This window comes from Oncorhynchus keta, chromosome 32, assembly GCF_023373465.1.
Source record: "Oncorhynchus keta strain PuntledgeMale-10-30-2019 chromosome 32, Oket_V2, whole genome shotgun sequence".
Taxonomy (NCBI): domain Eukaryota; kingdom Metazoa; phylum Chordata; class Actinopteri; order Salmoniformes; family Salmonidae; genus Oncorhynchus; species Oncorhynchus keta.
Genome location: NC_068452.1, coordinates 30,594,233 through 30,607,560, shown reverse-complemented (window position 1 = coordinate 30,607,560; position 13,328 = coordinate 30,594,233). Strand labels below are relative to the sequence as shown.

The 13,328-nt window shown below is 42.1% G+C and overlaps 1 protein-coding gene across 3 annotated transcripts; it reads right to left on the bottom strand.

The window, feature by feature from the left end:
• Nucleotides 1–4,028: 4,028 nt before the first annotated feature.
• LOC118365612 (tRNA-splicing endonuclease subunit Sen54-like) lies at nucleotides 4,029–8,325 on the bottom strand. Of its 3 annotated transcripts, XR_004821792.2 has the most exons (10): nucleotides 8,185–8,325; nucleotides 7,917–7,980; nucleotides 7,658–7,741; nucleotides 7,345–7,443; nucleotides 7,208–7,260; nucleotides 6,987–7,088; nucleotides 6,229–6,854; nucleotides 5,975–6,035; nucleotides 5,359–5,472; nucleotides 4,029–5,176 (listed from the first exon to the last, which is right to left on the bottom strand). XR_004821792.2 is itself a non-coding variant. In XM_035747976.2 (9 exons), the coding sequence occupies exons 2-9, from the start codon at nucleotides 7,941–7,943 to the stop codon at nucleotides 5,454–5,456; spliced, it is 1,071 nt and encodes a 356-aa protein (XP_035603869.1). In that variant the 5' UTR covers nucleotides 7,944–7,980; nucleotides 8,185–8,325; the 3' UTR covers nucleotides 4,029–5,453. The 3 variants fall into 3 exon arrangements, 2 of the variants coding, with proteins under 2 accessions (XP_035603869.1, XP_052347302.1); XM_035747976.2 differs by having other exon boundaries at nucleotides 4,029–5,472; XM_052491342.1 differs by having other exon boundaries at nucleotides 4,029–5,472; nucleotides 6,242–6,854.
• Nucleotides 8,326–13,328: the final 5,003 nt, after the last annotated feature.

Here is a 13,328-nt window from a genome sequence, read left to right as displayed (position 1 = left end):
CCTCCTGTTCAGCCTGTACATTAATGATCTTCCTTCTGTCTGTACTGGGTCTGAAGTTCAAATGTATGCTGATGATAGTGATATGTGCATGCAAAGAGCAAACAACAAGCTGCACAAGAACTCACTACTGTAATGGTCCAGGTTACAAAGTGGCTCAGTGACTCATGTTTGCATCTCAATGTGAAAAAAACTGTTTGCATGTTCTTCACAAAGAGGGCAACAGATGCTACTGAGCCAGATGTCTGTGTGTCAGGGGAGAAGCTCCAGGTGGTATCTGATTTTAAGTACCTTGGCATCATACTTGATTCCAACCGCTCTTTTAAAAAGCATGTGACAAGAGTAATTTAGATAACCAAATTCAACCTAGCTAATTTCCGATTTATAGGAAATTGTTTGACTACAGAGGTAGCAAAACTGTACTTCAAATTTATGATACTTCCCCACTTAACATACTGCTTGGCTAGTTGGGCCCAAGCTTGCTGTACAACATTAAAACCGATTCAGTCTGTCTACAAACAGGCTCTCAAAGTGCTTGATAGGAAGCCTAATGGCCATCATTACTGTTACATCCTTAGAAAGCATGAGCTCCTGAGTTGGGAAAATCTTGTGCAATACACTGACGCATGTCTTGTATTCAAGATCCTAAATTGTCTGGCTCCCCCGCCACTCAGTATTATTTTTAAATAGAAAACCCATACATATGGCAGCAGATCCACCAGGTCTGCCATGAGGTGACTGTATAGTTCCCTTAAGGAAAAGCACCTTTAGTAAATCCACTTTCTCTGTGAGAGCTTCCCATGTCTGGAATACACTGCCAGATAACACACATAAGTGCACCACATATCACACTTTCACAAAATGCATGAACTCCTTCCTAACTCAATTGCCAGAGAGCAAGGAAACCGATCAGGGATTTACAACAAAGCACTAAAATAGAACTGCAAACCATGTGGCAAAGCAATTAACTTTTTGTCCTGAATACAAAGTGTTATGTTTGGGGCAAATCCAATACATTACTGAGTACCACTCTCCATATTTTCAAGCATTGCAGTGGCTGCATCATGTTATGGGTATGCTTGTAGTTGTTAAAAACTGGGGAGTTTTTCAGGATAACAAAATAAACGTAATGGAGCTAGGCACAGGCAAAATCCTGGAGGAAAATCTGGTTCAGTCGGCTTTCCACCAGACACTGGGAGATGAATTCACCTTTCAGCAGGACAATAACCTAAAACACAAGGCCAAGAAGACACTGAATGTTCCTAAGTGGCTGAGTTACAGTTTTGACTGAAATCTACTTAAATCTATGGCAACACCTGAAAATGGTTGTCTAGCAATGGTCAACAACTAATTTGACAGAGCTTGAAAGATTTTGAAAATAATAAATGGGCTAATTTTGCACAATCCAGGCGTGGAAACCTCTTAAACTTACCAAGAAAGACTCACAGCTGTAATCGCTGCCAAAGGTGATTCTAAACTCAAGGCGTTGAATATGTATCTAACCAAGATATATTAGTGTTTTCTTTCTCAAAGTTTTTACCAATATTATAATTGTTCTTCCACTGACAGAGTATTTTGTGTAGATTGTTGACAAAAAAAATGACAAATCCATTTTAATTCCACTTTGTAACACAACAAAATGTAGAAAGTCAAGGGGTGTGAATACTTTCTGAAGGCACTGTATAGATTACGTAGTCATAATACATATATTACTGAAAAAAAATGAAAATACTTCTCTCCTTATACACGCAGCATGTGTGTCTCCTGTAAGACAATTTATATGGATGATCCTCCAAGTGTTGCATCAAACAGGTCTTGTTCCAGACCAACTACATTGCATCAACCAATGGTTGCCATGTTATCAACTGCACAGTTGGGTATCAGATTGATATCATTATTTATATTGATTGATATATTATTATACTTTATATTAATTGTTGATATACTATAATATTGATATCAACATATCATATTTGTATACTGTTTACTCACTGTGTGTGTGTGTGTATATATATATATATATATCTCAGTTGCAGAGGTTCAGGGCAGAGCTCACCCAACAAAATGTTGGCAGAGGGTTTATAGACAAACACTTACCATTGGTCCAGTACACCACAGGCCGCAGACCTGTTGTACTTTCATTTTTCTGTGACAGACCAAAGTGTTCCTGAAGGCGATGATAGGAACAGTCCTCCATAGTGGAGACGCCACCTGCTTAGGAGAGTAAACCCTATCTTAGATTACAGAAGACATGGATCACAACTGATACAAATGGTGGTACAATGGATGGGTTATCCGTACGTGGTAGAATATGGGACTCATAAACAAGTTCCATTTTCAAAAATGTATTATTTTCTTAGAAGCCAAAGACAAACAAGGAGAAAGAGGAGCTGAGAGAAATCAAAAATGAGATCTCACCCATTAGAGCGAGTGAACACAGAAGCCACAGAGTGCTCATTGCTGTATGTTTAGGCTCACAGGTCCAGCAGAATGGTGTCCAAGTGGGAGAGGGCTGTGTTTTATATGTGTTGGAGAACATTATGTGAGTGTGGCCCAATCACATGGCTAGTTGACTTTACTCAGGGCCATTGTCAGAGGTACAGAGTGTTCAAGCCAAAACCTTCTGGGTCATTCCACAAATTCAGTGCCATTTGAGAAGTGTAACTTAGTCAAATTATTTTGTTGATTTCACCTCCTTTTAGCAATCTGTCATAAAGAGCATGTTCAACTTCATAAAACATGTTCTCATCTAAACAAGTTAAATAAATTACTAGAGTAAGTGCTTATTAAAGGCCAAATAAAGTAACAACGTGGACTGTAACAGGGTTTAATATGTATTTTTAAATCAGCCATAAATCCCCATGCAACGGGAATGGAAGTGTGTTTGGTGAAACAGGGAGTAGCAATTAAATGCAAGCTTCACAAAAATGAAATTGTAAAAAATTGTCTAGAATCTAGCCTGTCTATGGGTAACAGGGTTGACGTGTTATTCTAGCCTGTCTATGGGTAACAGGGTTGACGTGTTATTCTAGCCTGTCTATGGGTAACAGGGTTGACGTGTTATTCTAGCCTGTCTATGGGTAACAGGGTTGACGTGTTATTCTAGCCTGTCTATGGGTAACAGGGTTGACGTGTTATTCTAGCCTGTCTATGGGTAACAGGGTTGACGTGTTATTCTAGCCTGTCTATGGGTAACAGGGTTGACGTGTTATTCTAGCCTGTCTATGGGTAACAGGGTTGACGTGTTATTCTAGCCTGTCTATGGGTAACAGGGTTGACGTGTTATTCTAGCCTGTCTATGGGTAACAGGGTTGACGTGTTATTCTAGCCTGTCTATGGGTAACAGGGTTGACGTGTTATTCTAGCCTGTCTATGGGTAACAGGGTTGACGTGTTATTCTAGCCTGTCTATGGGTAACAGGGTTGACGTGTTATTCTAGCCTGTCTATGGGTAACAGGGTTGACGTGTTATTCTAGCCTGTCTATGGGTAACAGGGTTGATGTGTTATTCTAGCCTGTCTATGGGTAACAGGGTTGACGTGTTATTCTAGCCTGTCTATGGGTAACAGGGTTGGCGTGTTATGTTTGACCCGCTCAGTTTTCCACCACAAAACACCAGAAGATGGCAAATAAAAAATAAAAAAAAAATGAGAGTTCGGTTCACACAACAGGGTTGACCTGTTATGTAAAATAAATCATAATCTTCAGCAATGACTTCGTCAAAGCAACAAAATAACTAGGGCTTTAAAACGATGGTGGAAACAACAAAACAATTTGGGGATTAAAGTGGGTTAAAATCTTCCTAGAAATAGCACAGGGTTGATACTGCATTTTGGCACCTTAGCAAGCCTTTCTTCAAATTAAATGAATTCTCCATGTGGTCTATATTAAGGGCACTTCATTTTAAAATGCAATATTGGTGCACAATTTCTACTTAAAATAACAAAAGGATGCAAAAGGCACTTGGAAGGGTCCTTCTATTATGGATCAAATCTCCTAACCTATTGACAGAGACAATGTGATCCTGAAGGGTGGAGATCCAGTGTATTTATTGTACTGCACATCACAGAAGGACTGATGTACAGGGTTTGCTGGTAAGTTAGAGCTGAGAGGAGCCGGTTGTGGTCAGTAACCTCATCTCAATGTTTTAACACCACTGAGTTTGTGGACTGATATAAGAGAGAAGAGTCTGTGCTTTACATCTTCAGATTAGGCCACACAAAGGAAATAGAAAGAAAATGTTATTTTACACAGGCTTACTAGTCCCATAGATTTCAGACAGAATGTCATAAAAGTAGAATAAACGTTGTTTTCTTTATGTAATGGGTAGAAGTGTATGGTAGGCACTACTTGGGTTCGGGGGGATTGGTTTTGTTAGGAAGAACCATGAGAACAATGCAACAATAACTCAACCACAAAGACAATGTGAAGATAAATGGTGGCCTGTATCTGTAGAGTTCACAAGCAATTTGAAACAAAAACAAGAGAACAGGAGTCAAGTAACAACAACAAAAGGCCAGTCAGTAAAGCTGATTGGATCTAAAATATGGGCAGATAGACAAAAATAAAGGGCTGAGATATACGTATGATCTACACATACTGCATCTATACCAAGTGCATACATAGTGAAGCCACTCGTGATACAGTATATGAATACCAGAAAACCAATGGTGGTGATGAGATAAAGGCAGAAGAAAACCGAGCCAATTCGGTTCAAAATCTTCAGAGGCGTTACAAAACCATGCTTGGTATAAGACATGGTGACATTGTTTGGAGAGGTGACAATGTAGGTTACCTTCAATCAGATGCAGACGATCATATGCCACGAATAGAAGTCTGCAACACAGGAGGAAGGCATACTACAGCATCAAACAGTGTGAGGACTGCCGTCCATCAATTCACTAAGAGAATTACGTTTAGTTCATTTCTTTGGCATTAGTTCCAGTTGCAGAGTTTCAGATCCACCGCAGGCAGCCCTGGCATGGTGCAGTAGTTAAACCAGGGCGTGTGACTGTTTACTGTGGTCAGGCCCTCAGAAGGACACATCTGTGGGTATCTGGAAGTCCTTGAAGGAGTAGGAGATGTCCCCGTGGTCCACCACTGCATAGGTGACCGGGACGTCCCCACTCTGGAAAGCCAGCAATTTCAGTGTCCACAAGTCAGGCACTGGACCATCGAAACTTGGAGAAGACAGCAGACATTATTCAGCGTGCAGTAGCATTTGATAATAGTGCATTTAGGATTACTTTTGATGGCAGGTGGTCTTGTGTCATCTCTTTTGAAAATGGTATTCTTTTTTTGTGTATTTTTTAAACTGATTTTAAAGTATACAAACACCCCCTGACAGTTTTGGGATGTTTACCTGCACACACACATGCGAGAATAGGGTTTTCCAGGAGCGCTCTTCTTGAATTCAGCGACCGTGTCGGGTTGGTAAATGTTGAAACAGATTCTCCACTACTCTGAACCTTTCAAACTGAGAAGACAAAGCCCAAAGTCAAACACAAGGCAGGCAGCATAGAAATAGATGTAATATATAAAATGCACCTCTATGTCATATTGTATATATCATCCTAGGACATAATGTTAATCATATTTAACAAACCCACAGTATAGGGTTTCACTCGTCTTATTATTTCTACATTTTTACTCCATATACAAAAACTTAGATGCAAAAAATTGTACAGCATTCCCAGAAAGCATGGATTATTGAGTCATTATTAGTTTTACACTTAAGACATGACTCTGCCGTTGAGCTGTAGAATTAGTTAATTTTGTCTCCTGTATAATAAATCCTATACATTAGATTATACTGGATTAAGCGTGCATTTTCGTTAACTGTAATTTCATTCATCTTAATAGATGGTATGATGAATGAGCAGGGAGATACAATTACCACTAACCGGGATGGAACACTCAGCTAGCATGTCATACTAAAATCAACTCAGGGTTCGTGATAAGATCCTAAAGAGGAATACCTGGATGCTCCCTCCAGCAGCCGTGTGGATTTGATCACACTGATTTTATCCAGCAGCTCACCTGCATCCGAGAAGGAAGAAAAGTCCAAACCATTTAGACATTTAACCATTCAAGATGCTGCTTATGAAAAATGTAATCCAACTTTGGTAAACCACATGGGATAATGAGTTAATGTAACAATGAAGAGAGTAAACAGATATTGGAACTTATATGAACTTGTCATTGACAGCAATGAAGTCCAGATTAGTTTTACCAGTTGAAGTGACCTGTGCAGGGTCATGTAGGGGTGTGACCGGCCCCTTCCACAGGTGTGCTGGCCTATCTCTGCGGCTCCGTTGAATCCTTCTCTCCTGTAGCTCCTGGTACTCCGCCCAGTTCCTGCAACGTCGTACCTCTCTGTCCTGGTTGATGTCCCTCCGGTACCGGTCCCTATCCCGCTCTCTCTCCCACTCATGCCGGGACATCCTCACCTCACGCAGATTGAGCCTCTGCAGCCAGGGGGCCACATCGCAGGCCCCCACTGACCCCACAGCCCCGGGCAGCAGGCAGGGGTCTGGGGAGGTCAGGCTGCTGGGGAGCCAGCATCTGGAGCCCAGGTCTGGGAAAGGGATGGAGCTGAAGTCCCAGCGAGGGGACCTCTGGGGCTGACCTGGCAGCTCAGAGTCAGGGTCTGGGGAGCCTTTCTTTGACCACCAGCTCCTGCCCTGGCCACCCACAGTTGAAGTGGTGGGGTCAACGTGTGATGCTGTCTGGATTTCGTCAATGTCTGGGGCTGAAAGATCTGGAAGAGAGTCAGGATTCTTGTCCTCTTCCTCTCTGTTGCAGTCTTTCTCCTCCTCCATTCTCTTAGAAGTGGGGCCCTCCTGTGTTCCTGTGTGCCTGGAGCGCATTAAAAGAGGCAGAAAGGCAGGGTTTCCCATTGGACAGTAATCGCTTTGAGGTGTGTGGGTTGACTGAGTGATTAAACCATGTTTAAATATAAACTGGGTATGTCTGTGTCTGCTCACTCACCTGGAGGTGGGGCTGTGGCTGCGTTTCCTCTTCCGAAGTTTTCCTGAGCCGTCTCGGGACTGGGGCAGGTTCAACTGCCTCTCATACTGCGATGGCACAGAACTACAGGGAACCACACCAATCCTCAGATCATAAATACAGTCGCTTGCATGCAACTAAGGAAAAGGAAAGGAATGGCCTTAGAATCTAGACTAGTTCATGTCCATGAGGGAGACAATTACCTGGGATCAAATCTGTTCACCACATAACCAAGTCGCTTCAAATGGCCAAAAACCTTTAGAAGAAATAAAATCATCCCGTTACATCAAATCATAAGTTTAGACTTGCTGGAATTGTATTATATTGTCTTTTCTCATACCTGGTAATGCTGTACACTCATTGTCTTTGAGTATAGAAATCTCTCATAACCCTCTTGGATGGACAGTGGCAGGTCTTGGTAGAAAACTTGCAGGTTTCCCTATTCATTTTGAGGATCACAAGGGATAACAATTCTAAGATAAAAATGACAAACTGTGTTTGTCCTATTTGGATCCACATGTATCAAACTAATGGAAATGTCTTTATTTGGTGAACAACAATCCGACCAGGAATAATTATAACCTGAATGGTGTGAGCTGATAACAATTCCCTGATTAACATGTTTATTGGCAATGCTGAGCCCATGCACTTACACACTCCATTAGATAGAGAGCCTCTTCTGGATGTAGACATTGCTTACCATGGGCAGAAAACCCCATAGTCTCCCAAAACTTCCCCTACAGCAGAACAGAGAATGGATGTAATGTCAGTTTTCATGTGAAATCTTTAGACATTAGCCTATACTAAATGTTAATGAGAGGTGAGCTCTAGATGAGTTCGAATAGACATCAGCAGAGGCAGAGAGCTTGTCATGACAAGGTCCTTCGGTATCTCTGATGGACCATTACTCACTGCTGGTGACTGCAGCCCCACTATCATGTCCCTGGGAATCCACACTGCCTTCACCAGGTTCCCCCTAGGCACAAAAACATACAAGGAGTCAGTCATGCCACCAGCTGTAAAGCACAGTAATACCAATGTTTGTTTAGCTGCAAATACATATGGACTAGGTATAATCATCTAACCACACCAACAGTCTAAAGTTGATGACACATACACTATCTAATTCTACTAGTAGCTGTCACTCTAGTCGTCCTTGGTTCCTCCATCCATTACTCACAACCTCTCCACTCGCTCCTCAGATACTAGATTCCAGTGCTCGTCCAAACTCTGCTGAAGCCTATCCCTTTGCTGATCCGACCCTGTGGGAATGAAATCCTTCTGCCCGCGCACCGGGATCTTGTGGCTGCGCGTGCGGGCTTCGAACAGAGCTCAGATGGGCTGTCATTGAATCAGAAGCACAACAAGTTGCAAGAACTGACTCGGTCTCAGCACTGGCTGCACGTCTTTCGCACTATATATGGTAAGAAATCCCCCCCCCCCCCAAAAAAAAAAATGCCGGTCTTACATTTAATTAGCTCGGTTAGAAAAACATAAAAATATTTGACCGCGCTGATAAAGACAGGACAATCACATTCAGATTGCCTAGCTAGCGTTGTCCGTAGCAGTTAACATTAGCGTCTATGAATGGGTTAGCTAGCTAGCTGCTAACACGTTTATAACAGCTTTAATTTCACAACAAAACTACTAAATTAGCTAACTTATTTGACAAAAACTATTATGTAAGAAACGATTAACCCGGTGCCTATTCAAAGACACGGCGTTTAAACTGTGCACTTACTTTAGTAATTCATTGCCGAATTCTACTTTAGCTGATGTTTTGTTTTGGTCAGCCATATTTGCTAGGTAGACTGCTGTCAAATCACCCTACAGTTTCCACAAGACAGCCACAAAGTTAAAACTGTCTGTATCGTAAAAAAAATATTTAAACTAACATTCTTTTTTGGTCTTAATTTAAGGTTAGCGTTAGGCATGGGGTTAGGTTTAAAATCTGATTATAACAAGATAAATTGTAGAAATCGACGGGGGTTAGCCATAAAAGCCCCATATACTACCCACCATTGCGACCTGTATGCTCTCGTTGGCTGGCCCTCGCATCATACTCGTCGCCAAACCCACTGGCTCCATGTCATCTACAAGACCCTGCTAGGTAAAGTCCCCCCTTATCTCAGCTCGCTGGTCACCATAGCATCTCCCACCTGTAGCACACGCTCCAGCAGGTATATCTCTCTGGTCACCCCCAAAACCAATTCTTTCTTTGGCCGCCTCTCCTTCCAGTTCTCTGCTGCCAATGACTGGAACGAACTACAAAAATCTCTGAAACTGGAAACACTTATCTCCCTCACTAGCTTTAAGCACCAACTGTCAGATCAGCTCACAGATTACTGCACCTGTACATAGCCCATCTTCAATTTAGCCCAAACAACTACCTCTTTCCCTACTGTATTTATTTAATTTATTTATTTTGCTCCTTTGCACCCCATTATTTGTATTTCTACTTTGCACATTCTTCCACTGCAAATCTACCATTCCAGTGTTTTACTTGATATATTGTATTTACTTTGCCACCATGGCCTTTTTTTGCCTTTACCTCCCTTATCTCACCTCATTTGCTCACATTGTATATATACTTGTTTATACTGTATTATTGACTGTATGTTTGTTTTACTCCATGTGTAACTCTGTGTTGTTGTATGTGTCGAACTGCTTTGCTTTATCTTGGCCAGGTCGCAATTATAAATGAGAACTTGTTCTCAACTTGCCTACCTGGTTAAATAAAGGTGAAATAAAAATAATTCTGACTTTGTGGCTGTGTTAACTAGTGACGACCGGGTCCTGGTGCACGCAACTGTACATTTTTGAGAGAAGTTCACAAGAGGGCAGCAAAGCACAACATTTTACATTTTTATTTCAGTAATGCCACAATACACTTATATCACTGATGCTAATGAAGTCTGGGAAATAAGGCTTTTTATCTGCTGTGATGAGGCCACAGGGAAAACAGTCTCCCAGACCTGCAGCTTAGTTGATAAACAAAGCATGAGGATAAAAAAAAAACATTTGATATCACCTGGCTAAAAATGTCTTGCAATTCTCTAAATAGACAAGTGTTAAACACAATCTTATTGTGCCGTAGTACCACTGGAATTTAATTCATATGTGATAACCTTATTTTTATTCATATTGATAAATGCCTTTGATTTTCTCACTTTGTAATGTAAATAGTTTACCAATGTTGTGAATGAAAGGGCTCTTGGAAGGGTGCATGTATTATATGTGCAACCTCCTTACGACTTGCCCTTTGACAGGCCTAGCCACGAGTCATCACACCTGACGTGAGAGGTGAGAGAGGTGCATTTAGATGCATGGACAATGAGAGAATGCCCCGCTGAGCAAACATCCATACTACCAGGAAGTAAGAGACCATGCTCCCCTCCCACCCCTCACCCCACAAGCAGGCCCCCTCCCCTTCCTTGAAAGTCAACAATAAACCACGTTTCCAGTAAGCCGGATAGCTCCCCAAGTCTAGCCCATCCCCATGGTGACCACTACCAGACCTGACAATGCTGTGTCTTCTCGCCTAGCTAGACCACCCATGCGTAAAGACTTCTGATATAACAATATGTATCAGATTATTAAAGCTCCGTAATGCTGCTATGACATCTGTAGTCTGGAGTAAAATAAAAATCCTCAAAAATGAGCTGCACTTATAGATATTTGTGGACATACTTCAAACATGTAATAAAACGTTTCAGTCAACCGTGGCATAGCATGTTTTACACCTTGACCTATTCCCGTGCGAGACATGACGTCAACATTCCCGTCTCTGGTGTGAGTGACACAGTACCTTTGTGTGTGAGTCTCCACATATTATTCATGGGTCCTTAACTCCTGGGTCTGGGGTAGCGCTGTGGCCTTTCAGTTGGCCTGACTCTTTAATCTGCTGTTTAACACACTGAATTGGGCCTTTGCATTCTCAATCGGCCAGAGCAGGGTATTTCTGCTTTGTGTGGATTGTTGACTTGCAAAACCTGCCCTAAGGACCCCAGTAACTGTAACACTGAGGGGCTGACTGCCAGAGGTCACACTAAAATAATAATATAATAATAATAAAAGGTCATCCTTATTGCTTGCAAAGTTATAGCGTTCAGTGAAGAGAAGTAGATGTTTAGATTGAAGATTACAATTCTTTAGGATCAGAATCACTTCTATTCACCAAGTCCATTTAAACATACCCGGAATTTGACTTAGTGATGTGGTGCTGCCAGCAATAGACAAATGTAACGACAAAATACAGACAGAGGAATTTACACAAAGTCAACATCCAGTATTTACTATGGTATGGTACATTGGGCCTTTTACATTTCATTTACTTGAGTTACCAGTCCAATAAAATTGTGGAGATGTAACGAGTAAAATGTAGGAAATAATCCAGCCCCCTGCAATGAAATACTAAACCAAATGTACCAACCCCACTACCTTTGACAGGCCTGGCTACCTTTGTACCAACCTCACTACCGTCCACCAAAACATACGTTCACATTCAAACGAAAGAAAAGTTCAGGATGTCTGTTTATAGGCTATACATATCCAGCAATCAGGATGGTTTGCAAACAGATCTTGAGGGCAGTGGTAAAACTGACTGCACGACCCATGGCCCTTCCCTGCCTGCTCTACTCCCAAGCCACTTTCACAAGTTATAACATGGTGACTATAGGGATGTAGAGACAAAACAGGTGGCAATTCTCCCTCACACCTCTCTCAACAGTCTACAGGGTACCTTGCAAGAGAACATACCTTCGTGGCCTTGTAAATGAAGTTGTGTCAGGTGATAACATATGACACATGAATTCAATTATTAGATGCTTTTAACCTGAGTAACAGAAAGAGTACAAATGCAACTTACTAAAACTATGTAAGAGCAACATGCTGTGTAATATGTTGTATTCTGTAACATATAAAAGGTCACGGTGTTCTAGGACCTACTCCCCAGTGGAACTCCATTGTTCTAGAATGTTCTGGATGAATCCCTGTGTGAGGAGTTTACAAGATGGGGGCACCCCTCCTACTCCTCCATCCCATGTCTTGTCCTGTGTTCCAGCTCTAGCTCTCGCTTGTTTGCATTCCTCTCAGTTAATAAGTGTTTTTCTGATCCCTGACAGGAGGCTAAAGATCACTCACGCAAACACCCTGGCCCCTCCCATGGCCAAGCTTTAAAGACAGCAGCAAGAGGTGGCTGGCCAGATCAATCTACCGCAGCCAGTCAGGTGTAGCAACGGCATTCTGACACACACGCAAACACACACCGTTTGAATGTTTGATCAACTCCTTTACACAGCTGACACATCAAGCCAACCACCGTTTGTCAACTGACTAATGACCTTAAAGCCAGCAGTTAAAAGTAAACGTAGGCCTATGTTATGCTTCATTTTGTATCCTCTGACCTGTTTTGAACAGTACACACATCCTATAATTCTGCACAAAAAAGAATGTGAAATCCTGACAAGCTCTGGCCGGTAAGGTAATAAAGCATTCCCATCGTCACACACAAATCAACCTAGTCCCAATAACACCCCACACTGCAAATGAGTAATAGCAGAGATGAGGAGAGAGAGAGAGCGATGAGAGAGAGATGGCGAGGAAGACAGGGGTGAAAGTAAGGCGGTACAGTCCAGTACTGCGTCCTGGCAAAATACATGACCCTATCACAATAATTAAAACAAAATGTCAAGAAAACTGTAGCTATTACACCATGATTTATCATTAGGCTACCACATGTCAGAGGCATGAAAAATGCGCGAATGGACTTCAAAACGGGTGGTATGGCCTATGCTCAAAAGGGATGTGGTTCAACAAGAATATTGACATTTTGCCACAGCAGAGATTAATGGCCGACACTGAAACACGCAAGGACAGTAGTGGATGCATAAATTCTGGCCTAATGACAATCACCAAAATGTCATTACACTTTGTGGTGTTTTGTGGAACAGATGTCTCTTTCTATTCACAACTGTTTGGAGACTAGAAATATTTTGCGAGAGAATGAACGTGCGCGGGTAGCCTAAAGGAGCCCTTTGATGTCATTTCGGTAAGAAATTACATCTATCTTCACCCCTAGACAGAGAGAGGAGAACGGAGAGAGAGGAAAAAACGGAGAGGTAGAAAGTGAGAGACAGATGGGGGGGACCCAGACATTCACACTGGGGCTGTAATGTGGTGTGGGAAATGACCAGGGAGGTCTCTGTTTCACTCCATCCCACGTCTCCTCCGATCAAATCATTTAGTGGATGCACCCGATGCAAACCGCCATGCTCTTTGCTGGGGGTGAGAGGCAACACCAATGAATGGAGGGACAGAGTTGTG

Coding starts and splice junctions, on each gene's coding strand:
- LOC118365612 (XM_035747976.2), bottom strand. CDS start 7,943: ATGATAGTGGGGCTGCAGTCACCAGCA. Junction 7,444..7,657: donor CTCTCTATCTAATGGAGTGT/GTAAGTGCATGG, acceptor CAAAATGAATAG/GGAAACCTGCAAGTTTTCTA. Junction 6,036..6,228: donor TGCACAGGTCACTTCAACTG/GTAAAACTAATC, acceptor TCTCGGATGCAG/GTGAGCTGCTGGATAAAATC.